Source organism: Marmota marmota, unplaced genomic scaffold (genome assembly GCF_001458135.2).
Source record: "Marmota marmota marmota unplaced genomic scaffold, marMar, whole genome shotgun sequence".
Classification (NCBI taxonomy): Eukaryota; Metazoa; Chordata; class Mammalia; order Rodentia; family Sciuridae; genus Marmota; species Marmota marmota.
The window spans coordinates 29051555-29068911 of record NW_025999990.1 but is presented as its reverse complement, the minus strand read 5'-3'; the positions used below and the strand labels follow the sequence as shown (position 1 = coordinate 29068911).

General features: G+C 35.1%; 1 protein-coding gene across 7 annotated transcripts in view; it reads left to right on the top strand.

The window, feature by feature from the left end:
• Window positions 1-17357, top strand: part of Kiaa1328 (KIAA1328 ortholog) — a 274074-nt gene that overhangs the window by 217480 nt on the left and 39237 nt on the right. For all 7 annotated transcript variants that reach the window (XM_048806311.1, XM_048806310.1, XM_048806312.1 and 4 more), the window contains one exon: window positions 10526-10634. In XM_048806311.1, coding sequence (XP_048662268.1) covers window positions 10526-10634 — 109 coding nt within the window. The remainder of the gene's footprint in view (window positions 1-10525; window positions 10635-17357) is intronic.

Genomic DNA, 17357 nt, shown 5'->3' with positions numbered 1-17357 from the left:
TCTCTATTCTTAGCCATTGCACTTTGGTCAGTGGAGAACTAGTCAGAATTGGTCTGGTGGTTACACCACGAGGCTTAACATAGTCTTCTGTCAACTTGTCAACAAATTCATGTTGTGTGTCAGCACTAAAATAAAATGGCAAAGTGAGAAAAATATAGTGTAATAGCAAAAGGACAAATAACTTGTGTTATTGGTTAAGACCACAGCAACATTAGAAAGCAGCAATTGAAAAGGCACTTTGAGAAAGGTATCATCAGGCCGGCCCTTGTGTGGTGGAGGTTAATCTGTCCTGGGCCCAGCTACAGAAGACGGAAGCCTGGAAAGGGCTTGTGTCCAAAAAAAATCAATTTCTAATTTGAAACAAAATCATTTTTGACTAACAGAAGTTCAGAACCCATTACTTTTTGCTGTATAGTCTGCTGACATTTCAGCACTTTCTGTTGTGTACAATGAATCCTAATAGGCATTTTATAATGTTGCTATACCAATCAATTTAACAAAGAGAAAGCTGTTACAATTCTGCAAAGTTTTCAGGAACAGTTTTCACTCATTCACTCACGGTTTTATTTTTTCCATAGGTTTGTATTTTCTTTTCTTTTTCTTTTTTTTTTTTTTTTGATGGAAGGGAAGTTGTAGTATGGCAGTGGAAAAAAAGACATAGAAAACTTTTTCATCTTTTGAAAAGAGTTCTTATTTTAAAGTATTCACAGAAACTATTAACTGTTTTCTAGTCATGCAAAAGACTGTCATATATTTTTCCATCCTTTAATTAGCGAAAGTATGATTTTGTAAAGTATGATTTAATTAAAGGAGCTAACACTGACCCCTTGAGCTATTCTGCCCATTGCAGAGCAGGTATATGCAGAGGATGGTAAGGGCAAAGTTATTGTGTTGGCATTTGCTGTGGCACCCAACCAAATGGGAAGCGCAACTTTCCAAGGAGTATTACAGCGGGTTTGGATGCCTTGTTTATCATAAGTCCAGTGACCTAGCACTAATTGCCTAAGTTACACTGCTTGGTTGGGCACCTCCTTAATTGCTTTCCCCTCTTTATTGTATCTGAATTTTTTAATATACAGTTCTTCTGTTTGATATCCTTTGTTTCTTTTGTTATTGCCCTTTCATCACTAAATACAGCATAGGACATTTACTGCAGGACCATTAATCTTTATTACCAGTCTCTTACTCCTTTACCTCTCCAGTCCTCCTCACCCTTCTGCCAACTTTATATGCAAAACACATATGAGAAACTAGACTCTTGAAACAACCTTGTGACACAAAAATATGTAAAGTATTATTAGAATTACACTGAAAATATAAACTTTTTCATTTGTCAATACTTGGAATGTTCTTGGCACTGTCCTTTGCTGTAAAGCTTCGCCAAGAGCCCCCTTGTACATTTAGAGCCATCCTTCTGTTTGCTTTTCTTTCATGGATCTCTAAAGTCCCCTAAAACTTTAAGAGAAACTGATCCTAGAGTAATTTGGATTTAGCTGCTGGTATTGACTATGGCCTTCATTTTGTCTTTGGGGTTTTTTAAATTATATAATTTTATACAGTACTGTCACTGGTTAAGGTCCACTGTGTGGCTCCAAAACACATTTTTATTTTTACTGGAAGAGAATTATTGTAGACTTGACCAAAATGAGGACTAATCTCAGAATCTCTTAGTGGTTCTTCTAAATGAGCTTGTGCTTGCAATGAGTGAGTGCTTTTCATGGCCCGTGATGGATTTATACAGGTGACTTGATAAAAGAAATAAGAAAGTTGGGGTATCCAAAAAACAGAAACCATGTCCATCTTGCCTGTAAGAAGCATTCATTTATATTTCCCTTTTTATTGCCACCATTGTTTTTATTATATATTTAATCATAAGAAAAAGTACCAAAAGATAATACTTTTGATTCCCAGAGGTGTGAGATAAAAGATATGCTAAATATTGATGCCTTTATCAGCAGCACACAGAAGACAAGTATGCTTGAAGGCTATGAATAAACCCAGACGTGTAGAATACATTATTCTGCTCAGTTCACTGAAAAAAAAAAGAATTTCAAATGTAACAGGCTATCTTTAAGAGTTGAAGTTGCTATACTGAAGTTAATTGTCACTTAAACCAGAGCATCTATATTTCTCATCCTCTACAATGGAAAGAATATCTGAAAATACTATATAACTTACCTACATGTTATATATGTTTTATATCTTCTCTCAATAGAAAATAAACCCCATATATTTACTATTGTTTCCCCCTATCGCCTAGAACATTGCTTCACACATGGTAGGTGCTCATTATATATTTGTTGAATGAATTAACATAACATTACATATATTGATTTTTCTTTCTATGCCCTTGTTCCATTTTCCCCAAATAAGGACCTAATCAGTTAGACCTTTTGACCTCAGTGTCTGCAGTGATTTAGTGATTTAAGCAAAATATATGCTTATCCCTTCAAAGTCCTTATGGTGATTGATTGCTAATGTCAAAAAAAAAAAAAAAGCAGTAGAGTGGAATCTTAAGGACAGCACTGCCTTAGGAGTCAAGAAAACTGTGGGGATTTTTTTTTCCATTTCCTTTTACTCTAATTTAGGCTTAATTTATGTACAATAAAATTGCACTGGCCTTAGATGTACAATCTGATAAATCTGGCAATTGTTTACAACCATGTAACCAACAATTAAAATGTAGTGCTCTTCCATTATCACTTAAAGTTCCCTCATGCTCCTTACTGGTCAATGTGTCCCCTGCCCCATGCCTCTCTCCTTGGTTGCAGATAGCTGTCATTTTACTGTGACCTCACGTGGCCTTTTCTTCGTGTATATGTTCCTGGTATTTCTCCCTCTTCCTGTAAGGACACCAGTTCACCAGTCATGCTTGGTTAGGGCCCACCCATAAGACTTCATTTACCTAATTACCTCTTTGAAGTCCCTACATACAAATATAACTATATTCTAAGGAGGACTGGATGTTAGGACTTAACATGAACTGGTGTCAGGAGGCGGCAGGATCATAATTCAGTTCAAAACAACTATTTTCTTTCCAATATTTATGCCTTTTATTTCTCTTTCTCATCTAATTAGATTGCCTGGGGTTTCATTACAATGTAGAGTAAAATGGTAAAAGTAGACTTCTGTGCCTTGCTCTTGATCTCATAGCGAGGGCAATCTTTCACCAGTTAAGTATGATTTTTGCTATAGGTTGTTCATAAATGCCTTTTATCAGGTTGAGAAAGTTCCCTCCTGGTTTGCTGAATCTGTCATAAATGGGTGTTGAACTTCATCAAATCTTTTTTTTTTTTTTTTTGTGCTACTGGAGATGATCTTTTTTTTATTGTTTCCTTTTCCTAATTTAATGATTACACTGACTGGAAGCCACTGAGCTGCTGGGGTGTAATGTCTTTTTTTTTCTTTTTTTGTAATGACCTTGTCAATATTTTCCTATCAGAGTTATGCTAGTGTCAGAAATGAGTCAAGAGCACGTCAGTGAAAATAGTGGAGTTGTAACTCCAGTTGCTCATTCCTCCCCAGAAACAATGAAGAACTTGCCAGAACCTCTGAGAATCAGTTCATCAGAAGATAGTAAAACTTTTATAGAAACCAAACACGTTAAACCAGGAGAAAGGCCACTGAAGGATGTTAGTAGAACTTTGTGGGGTTTTAACTTAGCTTTGCCCTGGCCTCTGCCCCAGTATGGCAGCAGTCTTGAAGATGGTGGCCCAAGGTCCAGGTGAGAGTACCTAGTCTCAGAGTAAGCAGAGCTAACCCTGTTCTCAAGGAATTAGGGGTCTGTTTTGACTACTTGTGGATTTCCCACAGGGCTGCTTTTGTTTTACCTAACTCAGCACTTTCTCAGGGTAGAGAAGCATCTACCTATAGAATATTCTTTGTATAAAGACACGAATGGTGTGACTATAGTTTGTGTACAATCAAAGATATGAAAAATTGTGTTCTATATGTGTAATATGAATTATAATGCATTCTGCTGTCACATGTAACAAATTAGAATAAAAAATAAATTAATTAATTTTTTTAAAAAAGAAAAAAAGCCAGATGAGCACACTGCTGTCACCTGGAGTAATATAACAATATTGAGGCAAACAGGAAATGCACCAAACCCCCAAAAGCTAGATAGATTCAATGAAATACACAACATACCCAAACTGACTCCACAGTAAATATAAAATCTGAATAGGCCTATAACAATAGAGAAGAATTAATCAGTAATCAAAAACCCTTCAACAAAAGACAAGCCCAGGACCAGATAGATTCACTAGTGAATTCTGTAAAAAAGAATTAACACAAAAATTTTCCTAGACTCTTGCATAAAACAGAAGAAAGAATAAATCTTAATTTATTTAAGAGGCACTGATACCAAGGCCAAGCAAATATTCAACAAGGTAACTATAGACCAGTATCACTTATAAATATGGGTGAAAATATTCTCAAGAAAATAGAAGCAAGCTTAATGCAGCAGCGAGTTAAAAGGATTATGCATCATGACCACGAGAGATTTAGCTAAAGAATTCAAAGGTGGTTCAACATTCAGAAGCAGTGTAATTGATTACTGGAGAAAAGGGAATACCACACAATCACCTCAATTGACATAGAAAAAGCATTTAACAAAATATAACATTATTTCGTGGAAAAAAATGATGAGTAAAGCAAGAATACAAGAGACTTTCCTCAACATGACAAGCAGCCTATATATAAAACCTATAGCTAGATCATACTCAATTGTGAAAGACTGAAATTCCCCCCCTAAGTTTAGGAATAGGACAAGTGTTCTCACTTTTGCCTCTTCTATTCAACATGTACTGGAAGTTCTAGCCAAAGCAAAAGACAAGAAAAAGAAATAAAACACATCCAAACCGGAAAGAAAGAAGTTAAACTATCTCACATGATTATATGTAAGAATATAGAAAATCCTAGCAAATGCACAAAAAAAAACTGTGAGCACTAATAAATGAATTCATCAAGTTTTCTGGATAGAATTCAACACACATGCACACACAAACACAACAAAAAAACATTGTATTTCCATATATTAATAATGAACAATCTGAAAATAAACTGAAGGAAACCATTTTTTTTATAATAGCATCAAAACAGTAAAATATCTAGGAAATAAATTTAAGCAAGGATGCAAGGTTCACACACTGAAAAGTACAGACATTGCTGAAAGAAATTAAAGACCTAATTAAAAGGAAAGAAATTCCGTATTCTTGAATTTGAAGGCTCCCTGTTGTTAAGATGGCAGTACTCCACAAAGCAACCTACAGATTCAATTCCTATCAAAACACTAGCAATATTTTTTGTAGAAAAGGGAAACCTGATCCTAAAATCCATACAAAACTGCAAGGGTCTCTGAATAACCAACACAATCTTGAAAGAGAAAGTTACAGGACTCACACTTTCTGACTTCAAAACTTATTATAAACCTACTAACATCAAAATAATGTGGTACTAGCATAAAGAGAGAATTATAGATCAATAGAATAAATTGAGCAGAAATACCAGCAATGGCTGGCTGCTATTCAGTGTATAAATTCAAATAACTCATTTGGAAAACAAATTTGGCACTGCTTATTAAAGATAAAAAATAAATATCTTACATCCAGTAATTTTATTCCCAGGTTTTTATAATAGAATCTTATACACAAAATGATTTGCCTACAGATATATTCATAGCAGCTATATTCACTTAGGGCAATCTAAGCTATGGTAACAAGTGGACAAAAAAAAAATCAGTTCTTAAAGAACAAAAATTTCCTTCTCTTCTAACAGTTCCAGCTTGGGGGCAGACTGATAGCACCTCAAAGAATGATGGCTCAGCCACTTCTGGTGCCTTCCAAGATCACCTTGGGCATTGCTGTAACACAGGGGTTAGCCAACTGGACCATGAGCCAAATCTGGCCTGCTAACTATTGTTGTAAAGTTTTATTGGAACACAGCTGTGCCCATTTGTTTATGTATTGTCTGTAGCTGCTTTTGTGCTACAATAGCAGAATTCAATAGTTGTGACAATGGCCATATGGCCTACAAATTCTAATGTATTTACTATCTGACCCTTTATGGGGAAAATATTTGTTGACCCTGCTATATAGTAGATGAGCAAGGAGGGAGAACAGTATGAAAGTGTACACATGGAAGGTTTTTATAGGACAGCCCCCAAAGTGGCACATATAACATCCACTGGTTTTCTACCTGACCATACACAATGACAAAGAGGACTGGGAAATATAATCTAGCTGTGTACCCAGGATGAAGGAAAAAGTGCATATTTGTGGATAACTGGTAGCTTCTGTCACAGCAACATTCTTCATAATAGTCACAAACCAGAATTACTTAAAACATCCATCAATAGCAGCATAAATGTTTAGAAAGTCAGCAGTACATACAATGGAGTAGTATATAGCAAAGAAAAAAGCTCCAGCTACATAAACCATCAACATAGATAAACATTTCAGACAATATTAAGCAAAAGAACTCTCAAAATAATGTTTAAAATATTTCTGTTTTTATAAAGTCCAAAAGTAGCAAAACTAATCCATGTTTTTTGCCAAATCAATAGTGTTAAAACTATAAAAGGATAAATGGGAATAATTATGAGAACAGTGGCTGACTCCTGGAGACAAGAGGAGGTGTGACCAGTGTTCCTGATCTGGGGAGGGTTTACTCTGGCATTTTCTTTATAATTTATGCTTTAAACTAAACTGAATATGTAATGTGGCTTAGCTGTTTTTAGGATGCAGAATAAAACAAAGAAACCAGAAACAAGAGATTTCTAATCATTGAGCCTCAAAAAAAAAAATTTGTCTTATCGTGTGATGTTGATTGATGGAGGAGCAAACAGACTCAGCTACATAAAAATAGGACATGAACCATTGTGTCCAAGTGCACCTGTGTATGCAAAAAAAAATTGTTCATATTTATTTACATGAGTACTAATGTAGTCTCATGTATTTGTTATATATGTATTTATACATGATTTGATTAGCCTAATGGATAATATTCTTCCAGTACTTTTGTTTTTAAAAAGTTTGTATTGTCCTTGTATGTATGCACATGTGTGAATATATAGTTCCATGAATATGCACATAGGTAATTTGTGATATACTTATTAAAAAATAGAGCTTAGAAATTTAAGAATAAGAAATAGTTACACTTGACCTATAACTAACAGTAAACATCCTCAACCTTTTGGAAGTTTCATATGCTTTCAGAATTTGATGACAGCTATGGTCCCTTTCCACAGAAAAAAATGAATGAACACATATATACAGATTGGTGTACCTACAGTTATGAGGTATTCACACACTCCTGAAATATATCCATATATTGTAAAAGTCCCTAGCCTCTCATTCAAATTTTCTTCTTAGATTGTCCCCATCAATGTCAGTTGTCTCAACCAATTTTTGAAATATCAATGAAATATCAGAACAGAAAAAGGTAAGACATTAATGTTCACATCTTCTGTGGTAGTGGAGATATTTAGATTCTATCACTAACAGACATTTCTTATTTCCTCTTACCACAAATCCTTCAGTTGTTTTCACTATTATTTGCCTGTCTTAATTTCTCCTGTATCACCCAGGATTCTGCCCAGATGGTGGGAGTCGTGAACTTCTTCATCTGCCTCGTACTGTCTGTTGTACTCTGTTCTAAAATCTTCTGCAAGACTATTCTATCCAGAGACCAGTTTGGATGTTTTTCTTGTTGTTACTATTTTGTTTTATTTTTGAGTCCATCTAACCTAATAGTTAGAAATCTGTGATAGAGAGCCAAACAGACCTGATTGCATTTAAAATTCAGCTTTATCTTTACAAGCTGTGTGTGTTGGACATGCTGTTTGACCTTTGCAGTTTCTATTTTCTTGTCTGTAAGATGAGGACAATAATATAATTTAAAGACTGTTACAAGGATTAATGATAATACATTTAAAATCATTAGCAAGATATAAGGACATAGTGATGTTTAATAAATACTTCCTGAATTGATTAAATATTCAGCTTTGAGGTTTTTAATTTATTACTTTTGCTAATATAAGTCTCTCTGCTTCAAATTCCATGCTCCTTATTCCTTCCCATTAAGATTCTACCTTCTGCATCAAAACTTCCCTAATCCTATAGATTTGATCTCTTCCACTTCTTAATTCCTGAAACTTTTCATATAATTTTTATAGCAGCATAGTGTAATGGTGAGAACTCTCCAACCAGATTGCCTGGTTATAGATTCCAACTCCATCACTTAATAGCTTTGTAACCTTGGGCAAGTCACGTAAATCCTCTTTTATTTTTCCTTTTCTGTAAGTTTGATATGAAAATATTATAATATATAAAATAGCAGAATTCTTATGCAGATGCAAAGGATTCATAGAAAATATAAAACTATAGAGAGAGCTGGAGGAGGTAAGAACAGACCCAGGCAGAGACTAAGTATCGACAGCAAATGGGTATATGGAGCTTTTTTGAAGGAGAAAATATTCCAAAACTACTGTAAAATTAAGTAAGTATCTTGAAAAGAAAATTTTAAAACTGACTTATGGCTCTGCTTTTACAGATATATAAATTTACTATATCAAACTATTCAATTAAAATTGGTAAATTTTATGGTATTCAAATTATACCCCAATGAATCTGTTGAAAAGATGGGTGGACAGACAGATAGATGGATGGATGGAAGGGGGGGGAGAGAGAGAGAGAGTGTGTTAGAATAGTATATGTCTGGTTCATCCTCCACGCACTCTGATTTAGCTATTCTTACTACCCTATACTACCATAGGTTATCTATGTTTGTCTCATTTCCTTAGTCTCACACCTTCTTTCCCCTCCACATAAACAAAGCCTGAGCTTAATCCTGGCACTTGTCCTTGCCTATCATAGGTACTCAGTAGATATTTACTGACTGAACGCACTCTATGGACTAGTGTACATTATGTCTAATATGAATAGGTGCTGGATTGGGTGAAGGATCCTGAGGTTTGTGTATGCAAAGAGGACTGAATTATACATTTAGACAGATGGTCTTTTACATCCCCATAATAGAGAATATTTGGTTGTAAGTATATGACTTTTGAATACCAAGGATAATAATCATCATTTATGATAATCTCTACTAATGTAAGACTTTGGCCTGCTCCAGGCCTGATTTTCTCTGGTCACACCTAAACTATTGCCTTTCTTATAGTTAGTATACTCTGCTTTTGGCATTTAAGGTCTTGAATTCCCAACACTCCCAAACCATCTTCGTTACTCACTCTTTCCTCAAAGAATGAGGGGATCTTCCCAAATAACTTATTTGTTTTAAATTTGTTCTTTTACATGACAGTAGAGCACATTTTAGCATACGCAGAGTATAACTATTTCTAATTAGAATCCTCTTCTGGTGGTTGTACATGATGTGGAGTTTTCCTGGTCATGTATTCATATATAAGGATAGGAAAATTATTTCAAATTAATTCTACTGTCCTTTCTATTCCTTCCCCCCCTCTTCCCTTCATTCCTCTTTGTCTAATCCAATGAACTTCGGTTTTTCACCTCCCCACCCTCCCTTATTGTGTTTAACATCTGCATATCAGAGAGAACATTCAGCTTTTGGATTTTGGGGACTGACTTATTTTACTTAGCATGATGTTCTCCAGTTCTATCCAAATAACTTCTTAATGCATTCTGGGAAAGTTTCCCAGGAACCAGAAGAAAATTGTGAATGGGATTCTTGTAGTCTTCCAGGATAAAGACAGAGATATTTTGTGGTTTTTGGAAAATAATAAATAGAAAATAAAATAAAAACAAAAAAATCTTTCTGTTAATATCATCTTTTCATTTAGCACTCCAAAAGAGAAAAGTAATTATCAACTGAACATTGTTTGGTAGAAAGAAACAGGAACCAAATCAGCCAGTATTTTGGGAAGGTAAACTGTTGCTTAGGAATCTGCCTGAGGCCCAGAGTGAATAGTTAATTGAACATCTCTTTTAATTAGAACATGTTGTAGCCCAATTTGGAGTTCTTTAAAAAGACTTCCAAGATTTATGTTTACCTTGAAAGCTTCTGAAGAGGATTATTATAAGTTGGAGCATTAGGAGGTACAGAGTATTGGAATTTTCTGATCTGGCAAAGAGAAAAAAGATTCTTTCTTATGATAGTCGAAGAGCACAATATAAAAACAACCTACCTTCTTGGACATTTTCACAGTAAACCCAAATCTGTAGGAATATGATAGGCAATCAGGTGTAATAACAAAACCTCTAGTTAATCTATTATTACAGAAGTTGTATAGTTTTTAAAAATGCATCAATTAAAAAATGTGGAAAGAATAACAAGCAAAAAATGGCATTTTGGATCTCTGATGTTTACAAAAACAAAATAACTTGAGGTTTTTTTATCTGCATTGTTCCATTTTGGGGATTAGGGGGATATCCTGGTCTTTGAAACTTGGAAATATCTATAATATCCGATCTATTACTGAGAATGGACTTCTTTTCATTTCTTTTTATTGAATGTTCAGTTATTTCCTTTTTTGTTCATACAGGGACAATTATAGGAATTAGAAAAGATGCTTCCACATCTCCTATACAAACAGGAAGCCAAAAGGAGCTTGTAGCCACAGCCCCATCATCATACCAACACAATGCTTCCCGGTAAGTTTCAGGGATTCTTTGACTTAACATTCTCCATATGAGAGCATCTTCTTAGATGTTTTTTTAAATAGTGATTGGAAAAATCTTGACAGTTCTTAGTGGCGCTTACTCAATAGAGAAATCCTTATGTTAAAGAATATGGAATTGGCCATATTAAGCCACATGGAATTCTTTTCTCTGTACATGCACTTTCTTAATTAATCATGGCAATTAGCAAGAATTTTTAAAGATACCCAAATTAATCCTATCCTTCATCAGAAAATCTGCTTAGCAGTAGATCCTTTCCAGTTTATCATGGGTTAGTTATACATTGGAACTATAACTAACTGAATTAATTTTGAAAATTATAGTGGCTTTTGTATTAATTAAAAGTATATCATTGTTACTTGTACTATTAGGAGGGTTATCATTTGATCAGCCATTTCTAGGGTCAGGGAAAGAAATACATTATTTTAAATTTATCATATCTAATAATCCAACTCCCATTTACATTGAAAGCTCACTATATAAACATCAGTACCAGAAGGATTTGGCTTATGTTTCCTTGGGGATCTGATTGGTTTTGAGTTCTTATGTTCTTAACATTTTATTAGATGAATATTAAGTTTAAGACTTAATTTGTAGTTAATTCACAGTCCATTGGAATTTCAAAGTAAAAATGCTTAAATTATTGGTCTCAAGGCCAATGATTTCAAAAGTGTACTGTAAAATTTATTATTTTGGTTTTTGGTTATTTGTGAAGGGAGAGAAGCATTAACTCTTTCTCCTCTAGAGGGTTGTGTTCCAGACACATTCAATGGAAATACTATTCCACAAAAGCCAAACCTAGGCATCCTTAAAAACAAAATGGTTCATATTTTTGTGCCTTTAATTCTGGGGCCAGAAGAGTAAGCATAGCATCATAAAGAAATTTTGAGAAATGACTCTAACACACAGGATAATTATAATAGTTGCTATTTTAACTATGTGCCCAGCACTTTGCCAAGACCCTTAATGTATTATCTAATTGAATCTTCACAATCTTCTGAGATGGTACTATTATCATCCCCATTTTAAAAATTAGAAAACTGAGAATAAGAGAGATTGAGTGATTTGTCTAATTTTACATATCCAATAAAAGGACATGCAGAGCCAGCATTTCAGACTCCAGATTCGTAATCTTAAATATTTTTGTGACAGCTGGCAATGACAGTTTCCCATTGTGGTGGCCACCCACAAAGACCCACAAGGAGTTGTGATTCTGGAATGTTGTTGGGACTCCCTCTTTGGACCACTTAACACTGTGCTTGGAAGCTTGTGCTTGAAGAGTTTCCATCTTGCTCTCCTTTTGAGGGGGTCTTTTGGAAGATTTAGAATTAAAGAGGGGTGATGATCTACATTTTGAGTCTCAGTTTTACTACTGTTAGAGATTAAAATGAGATTTTTAACATCATTTTAATATATTTTTGGTGATTGTATTTCAATTTAAAGAGAAGCATGAAAAGGAGGAATAAAATGTTTCACCGTAAGGGTTTTGTAAAACATCCTCAGCACATGTTTTCTGAATGGACCATATTAACTTTATAGAGTTTTACAAACCCAGGTTAAAATTGCTGTGAAGACTCACATTTATAGACTTTTAAAAATGATTATTTATCTCTTAGTCCTTGATGCTACAGATCAGCTAAATATAGATTCTCAGAAGTTGTATAAATAATGAGCATTTGGCTAAATAAAACAATGTGTAGCACACCAAATTTTATCCTTAGACATGCACAATGGCATATTATAGGTCTATTATACAAGGTGCAAAGTTGAAAACAAGATTCAATAGTATGAAAATCAGTTACCAGGAAGGCCTAGTGGGTGCTTTGCAGACTCCAGAATCAGGAGTATTTGAATCATTCTTATTGCAAAGTGTACAAAAGGCCTTTTTTTATAGACTACTTTTCAGTTATGTGCAAACGTTTAATGCAAGAGGAATGCCTGTGATTCTTCCTCCTAACAAACCTTTGAAGGAACTGAGGAGACCCTGAGGAAAAGCCTTCCATCCACCCTAAAATTCCAAGAATGTTTAAGATTTGCACTAGAGGATGCGGTAGTTCAGATGCTGGTGAGAAATAGGTTTTCCTTTGTTCTCTGAAAACACCTGGAAGTGTCCAATATCGTTCCTTGTACAGCTGGAAAAAAAAGGCATGGCAGAGTCATCTTTCTCATTCATAGTGTAGGCTGTTAATTGTTCTCTCTGCTGGCTGTCAATATAATGTGAAATTTTCATTCCCCATTCAAGATGGAAAAAGTTGTGGCTGAAAATGTTAGCATTTGCATTTTTATTTGTTGATTTATTTAAAGGACAGCCTCTCCTACAGCAATCCATCACTTGGTGACACCCCAAATATGAATAATGTATTGTAGACTTGTGGTTACAATGTGTAATAAGTGCTAGAGACAGTAAAGGAATGTTAACTATGTTGCAAATGTAATATTTATCGACTCATAAAGTTTATTGCTTTCGAGGTTCAATAATACTGACCATAGGACATTAATATCACTTATCCTGATTTTAGCTGGGCACCTTTGTATGTAGAAATATTCATCTATCTCATGCTAACAAAATAAATATGTAATTTACAGCACAAGCAAAGAGGGCATTACAGTCTTCCATGCTAAGAGCTGCAATGTTTCTTTCTCTCCGTTTCACATCCAGCTTCAAGCACTAACTGCATACTCCTGAACTGACAAGGATAGTAAGGACCATGGTCATCTTGGCACAAGAGGGTGGTGGGACTGAATTAAACGGTGCCATTCACTTCTGCTTGGTTAGGCAACACCACATAGATCACTCCACCTGGAGAGAGGATGGGAAGGACTTTTCTTCCTGTCATTTCAAATACCTGGTGGGTAGGTGAGCCTCAGCTCTGAAAGAAAATTGAATGAATATATACCTTTGCTGCCATGAGGCTAAGTCAGAGTTTACCAGTTCTACTGGTGAAATCAATTCCAATGTGTAATTAGACCTGAGCAGGTTACCATTAGCTTCTCAAATTAATGTGTTATGAGCACAGATGTTACTGATAATTAACCCTTTTGTGCCTTACAGGATTAGGTATGTCCATTGCTAACAATCAAGAATAAAGGAAATATCTAACACCCAAGCAAAAGAAGTCGTGTTAATTAGCAACCATCAACTGTAATTGTCATCCCCATTAAGATGCAGAGTTATGTATTTCTTTGATATAAATAACCTTTCTAATTGTACTTGATGTATGCCAATTTAATCAAAAAGTATACTTGCAACAAACAGATCTTTGCATTAATGTAGTTTGGATCTTTATATCTTTTATTTCAAATTGGACTGGGAAATAAGTTTTATTATAGCTGTATATCATTTTTCTGCTGGTTTCTTTCTCTATTCATGTATGTAGATCTGATACACATTATATTAAAATGTAGGTAGTATCTTCTGGGAGTCACTTTTTAAAATACTGTTCAAGTTTCTAGTCTTATGACAAAATAATAATGATTGTTCCAAACTGATAAGCAGAAGCAAACACCAGGCCTGTGGTAGCAGTATTAAATTCTCAGTCTCTGAACCAGAAGGTGACTAAGGCCTCTTCTCTCTGCTCTTCCATGATTTCAAAAGGGTTACAGCTGGTACTCTTGCAATCCCTTTTTCTGTAAGATGTGAAGGAAGAAAGGCAAATCTCTCCAAATCATGCCCAACTAGTGAATTCTTGAAACTGAAAATGAATTTAGCCTATTTCTTTCTTTTTTAAAAAAAGTTATTTATTTATTTTTTAGTTGTAGATGGACACAATACCTTTATTTTATTTTTTTTTAATGTGGTGCTGAGGATCAAACATGCTAGGCAAACGCTCTACCACTGAGCTACAGCTGCAACCCCATGAATTTAGCCTATTTCTAGGAATTACACTTTGCCTTTTCAAAAAAAATTTTTTTAAAGAAAGATTAGGGTTTTTCTTTTTTAACACAACACAGAAGTATCAACAGTTTTTTTTTCTTTTTTTGAGTTATTGACAGGAAAGCATTTGGTAAAGCCTGTTTTTTCTTGAGGGGGTTTAGAAAATATTTGAATATATACTTTAGAATACTTGATAGCTTATTTGGAGGCTTTAAAAATAGTTTAACTTGTTCTTTTTTAAAGATCTTGGTCCTTTGTTGTCAAACCATATGCTTAATGTATTTTGAAAATTTTGCTGTAAGGTTGCACATTATTAAGTCTAATGGCCTGTGTATGGCCATGCTTACAGGCAACTGTACACATGCTGCCTCATGCTGGCTTGTGAGATCCTCATGCTCCACTGAGGCTAACATCCAAGCACCAGGCCCAAAAACCTGGTGCCGTACTCGCCCAAGCCCAGGCTGGAAGAATTCTTCTCTGTCTCGAAAACAGTCATTACTTATTTTTACCTTAAGTAACTTGACATGAAAATCCATTTGCTTCCACCACCATTTATGATAGCACAGCCTTCAAAATACTAAAACAACATGTGACATTTGGATCCTTGGCTGTGATATGAAGAAAAACATTTCTGCATGTTACTCTTTGTACTTTCTGGATGATACTCCAAGATGAAAAACCATGAGCAGTTCAGGCACCATTTAGTTTCCCACATTACATGGCCAGTGACCATTCAGATTGAAGAGAAAGGAAAATCATATAAATATGCTCTTCTTGATTATAAGAGTAAACTTGTTAATCTCAGCAACAAAATTCTGGATTGGAAGCTGCCAGAAGATTAAAACCTACACAAGTGACATATTTTTATTATAATAACAAATTACTTGTAAAATAATATAAATTATAAAATAGAATAGAAATATAATACCCAAAATTATAATTACTATTCACAGTTCTTAGCATAGTACTTCAGATTTTAAAAATGCTTTTATCATACAGTATTTCATTTAATTTGTACCAAAACCCTGTGTGGTAAGTAGTATCCCATTTAACAGAGAGAATGAGAACTGAGAGAGAATGAGCAATTGGCAAAGGTCATTATAAAGGAGCAGAAAAGACTTGAAAATGGCTGCTTCTTTCTTTATTTTTTATTTTATTTATTTATTTGTGTGTGTGTGTGTGTGTGTGTGTGTGTGTGTGTGAGAGAGAGAGAGAGAGAGAGAGAGATTGGATAGTGAACTCAAGGGCACTCTTATCACTGAGCTACACCCCCAGTCCTTTTTTATTTTTGTTTTGTGACAGGGTCTCGCTACGTTGTTGAGGCTTGTCTTGAATTTGCCATCTTCCTGCCTCAGCATCCCATTTCTGGGATTATAGGTTTGCACCACCACACCTAGCAAAACTAGTTTTATAATCCCAAATTTCAGTATTTTTTCATTTTCTATTATTCCTAAAACTGAGATTTGGTTCTGTAGTAGGAACACTAAAATAATCAAATTCTGGTAGGGTATGAATCACACAAACTTGCTTTAAGCAGTGGAATTTGTTTCTGTAACTGCATAGGAAGAAACTACAGGCAAGTGAAGCTTCTGTGGTTCATTTATACACAACAGCCCAATTGCAACATTTTCTTGCATTTGTGCCCAGTATCACAAAACCTTTTTTAAAGTCAAAGTCAAACTTTCTTTTTACCTCTAATGTACACAAATGGTGTCACGTACCCAAACCAGATTCTCTCACATGCCTAGCAGAGGAAATAATCATGTGTTATTCTTTGAGTGGCAGAGAGGAATAAGCAAAATTAAAACCCCAAACCTCTGCAGGGGTTTGTGGTAAGTTTGAATAACAGACCCCACTCCTCTGTTTAGTTAAAGCATGTGAATAATGACTACTTCTGATGATACTCAGCTGTTACTCACTGAATGCATACTGTATGCCAAGTATTGTGTTTGGCATGTGGAGATATATTTATTTATGTGTTCATACAAATTAAATATTATTATAAAGATTTTACAGGGCTGGAGTTGTGGCTCAGTGGTAGAATGCTTGCCTAGCACACGTGCAAGGCGCTAGGTTCGATCCTCAGCACCACATAAAAATAAATAAATAAAATAAAGGTATTGTGTCCAACTACAACTAAAAAAAATATTTTAAAAAAAGATTTTACAATGACTATTAAAAATTAGTTTCAAAATATTAGATAGAATTTCTTCTCAAACTTTTCAAAATGAATTTCCTAAAATGTACACTACCAGATCCTAAAACTATCATTATAACTTTTTCTGCCTTATACGCTATACACAAAGTAGCATTAACTATAACTTTTCCGGTCAGCATCACTGCTTGCTGTGCTCAGGGAGGCAGGTTTCCTGGTCGTGCATGGTCCTTAGTGATTTTCAGAAAGAATTTCAACTCACTTCACTGCCGGTTGGTGCCCGTGCAACCAGATAAAGTTGTTATCTCTGGTTCATTCTGCAAATGTCCCTAATGTGAGAGGCAAATCAGGAAAGTTCCAACCCTTAACGTCTTCTAGAATTTCTGAGTATTTGGCCTGACTACAACTACTGGGGATCCAACATGGCGGCCGGCAAGGAAGCAGCACTTTCAGTATCTCCACATTAACCGGATCAGAAACACCCATTAAAACAGCTACATTCTACCTACTGAGGAACTTCTAGCAAAATTCCGCTGAAAGGAGACCTGCCAGGAAGTAGTAAGTTATATTAGAGGTGACAGTTTGCCCCAGACAAGTGAATCTTGGCCGGCCACGCGGGCGCAGAGGTCCAATCCTGCAGCCACCGCCCAACCGGCTCTGCAAGCGG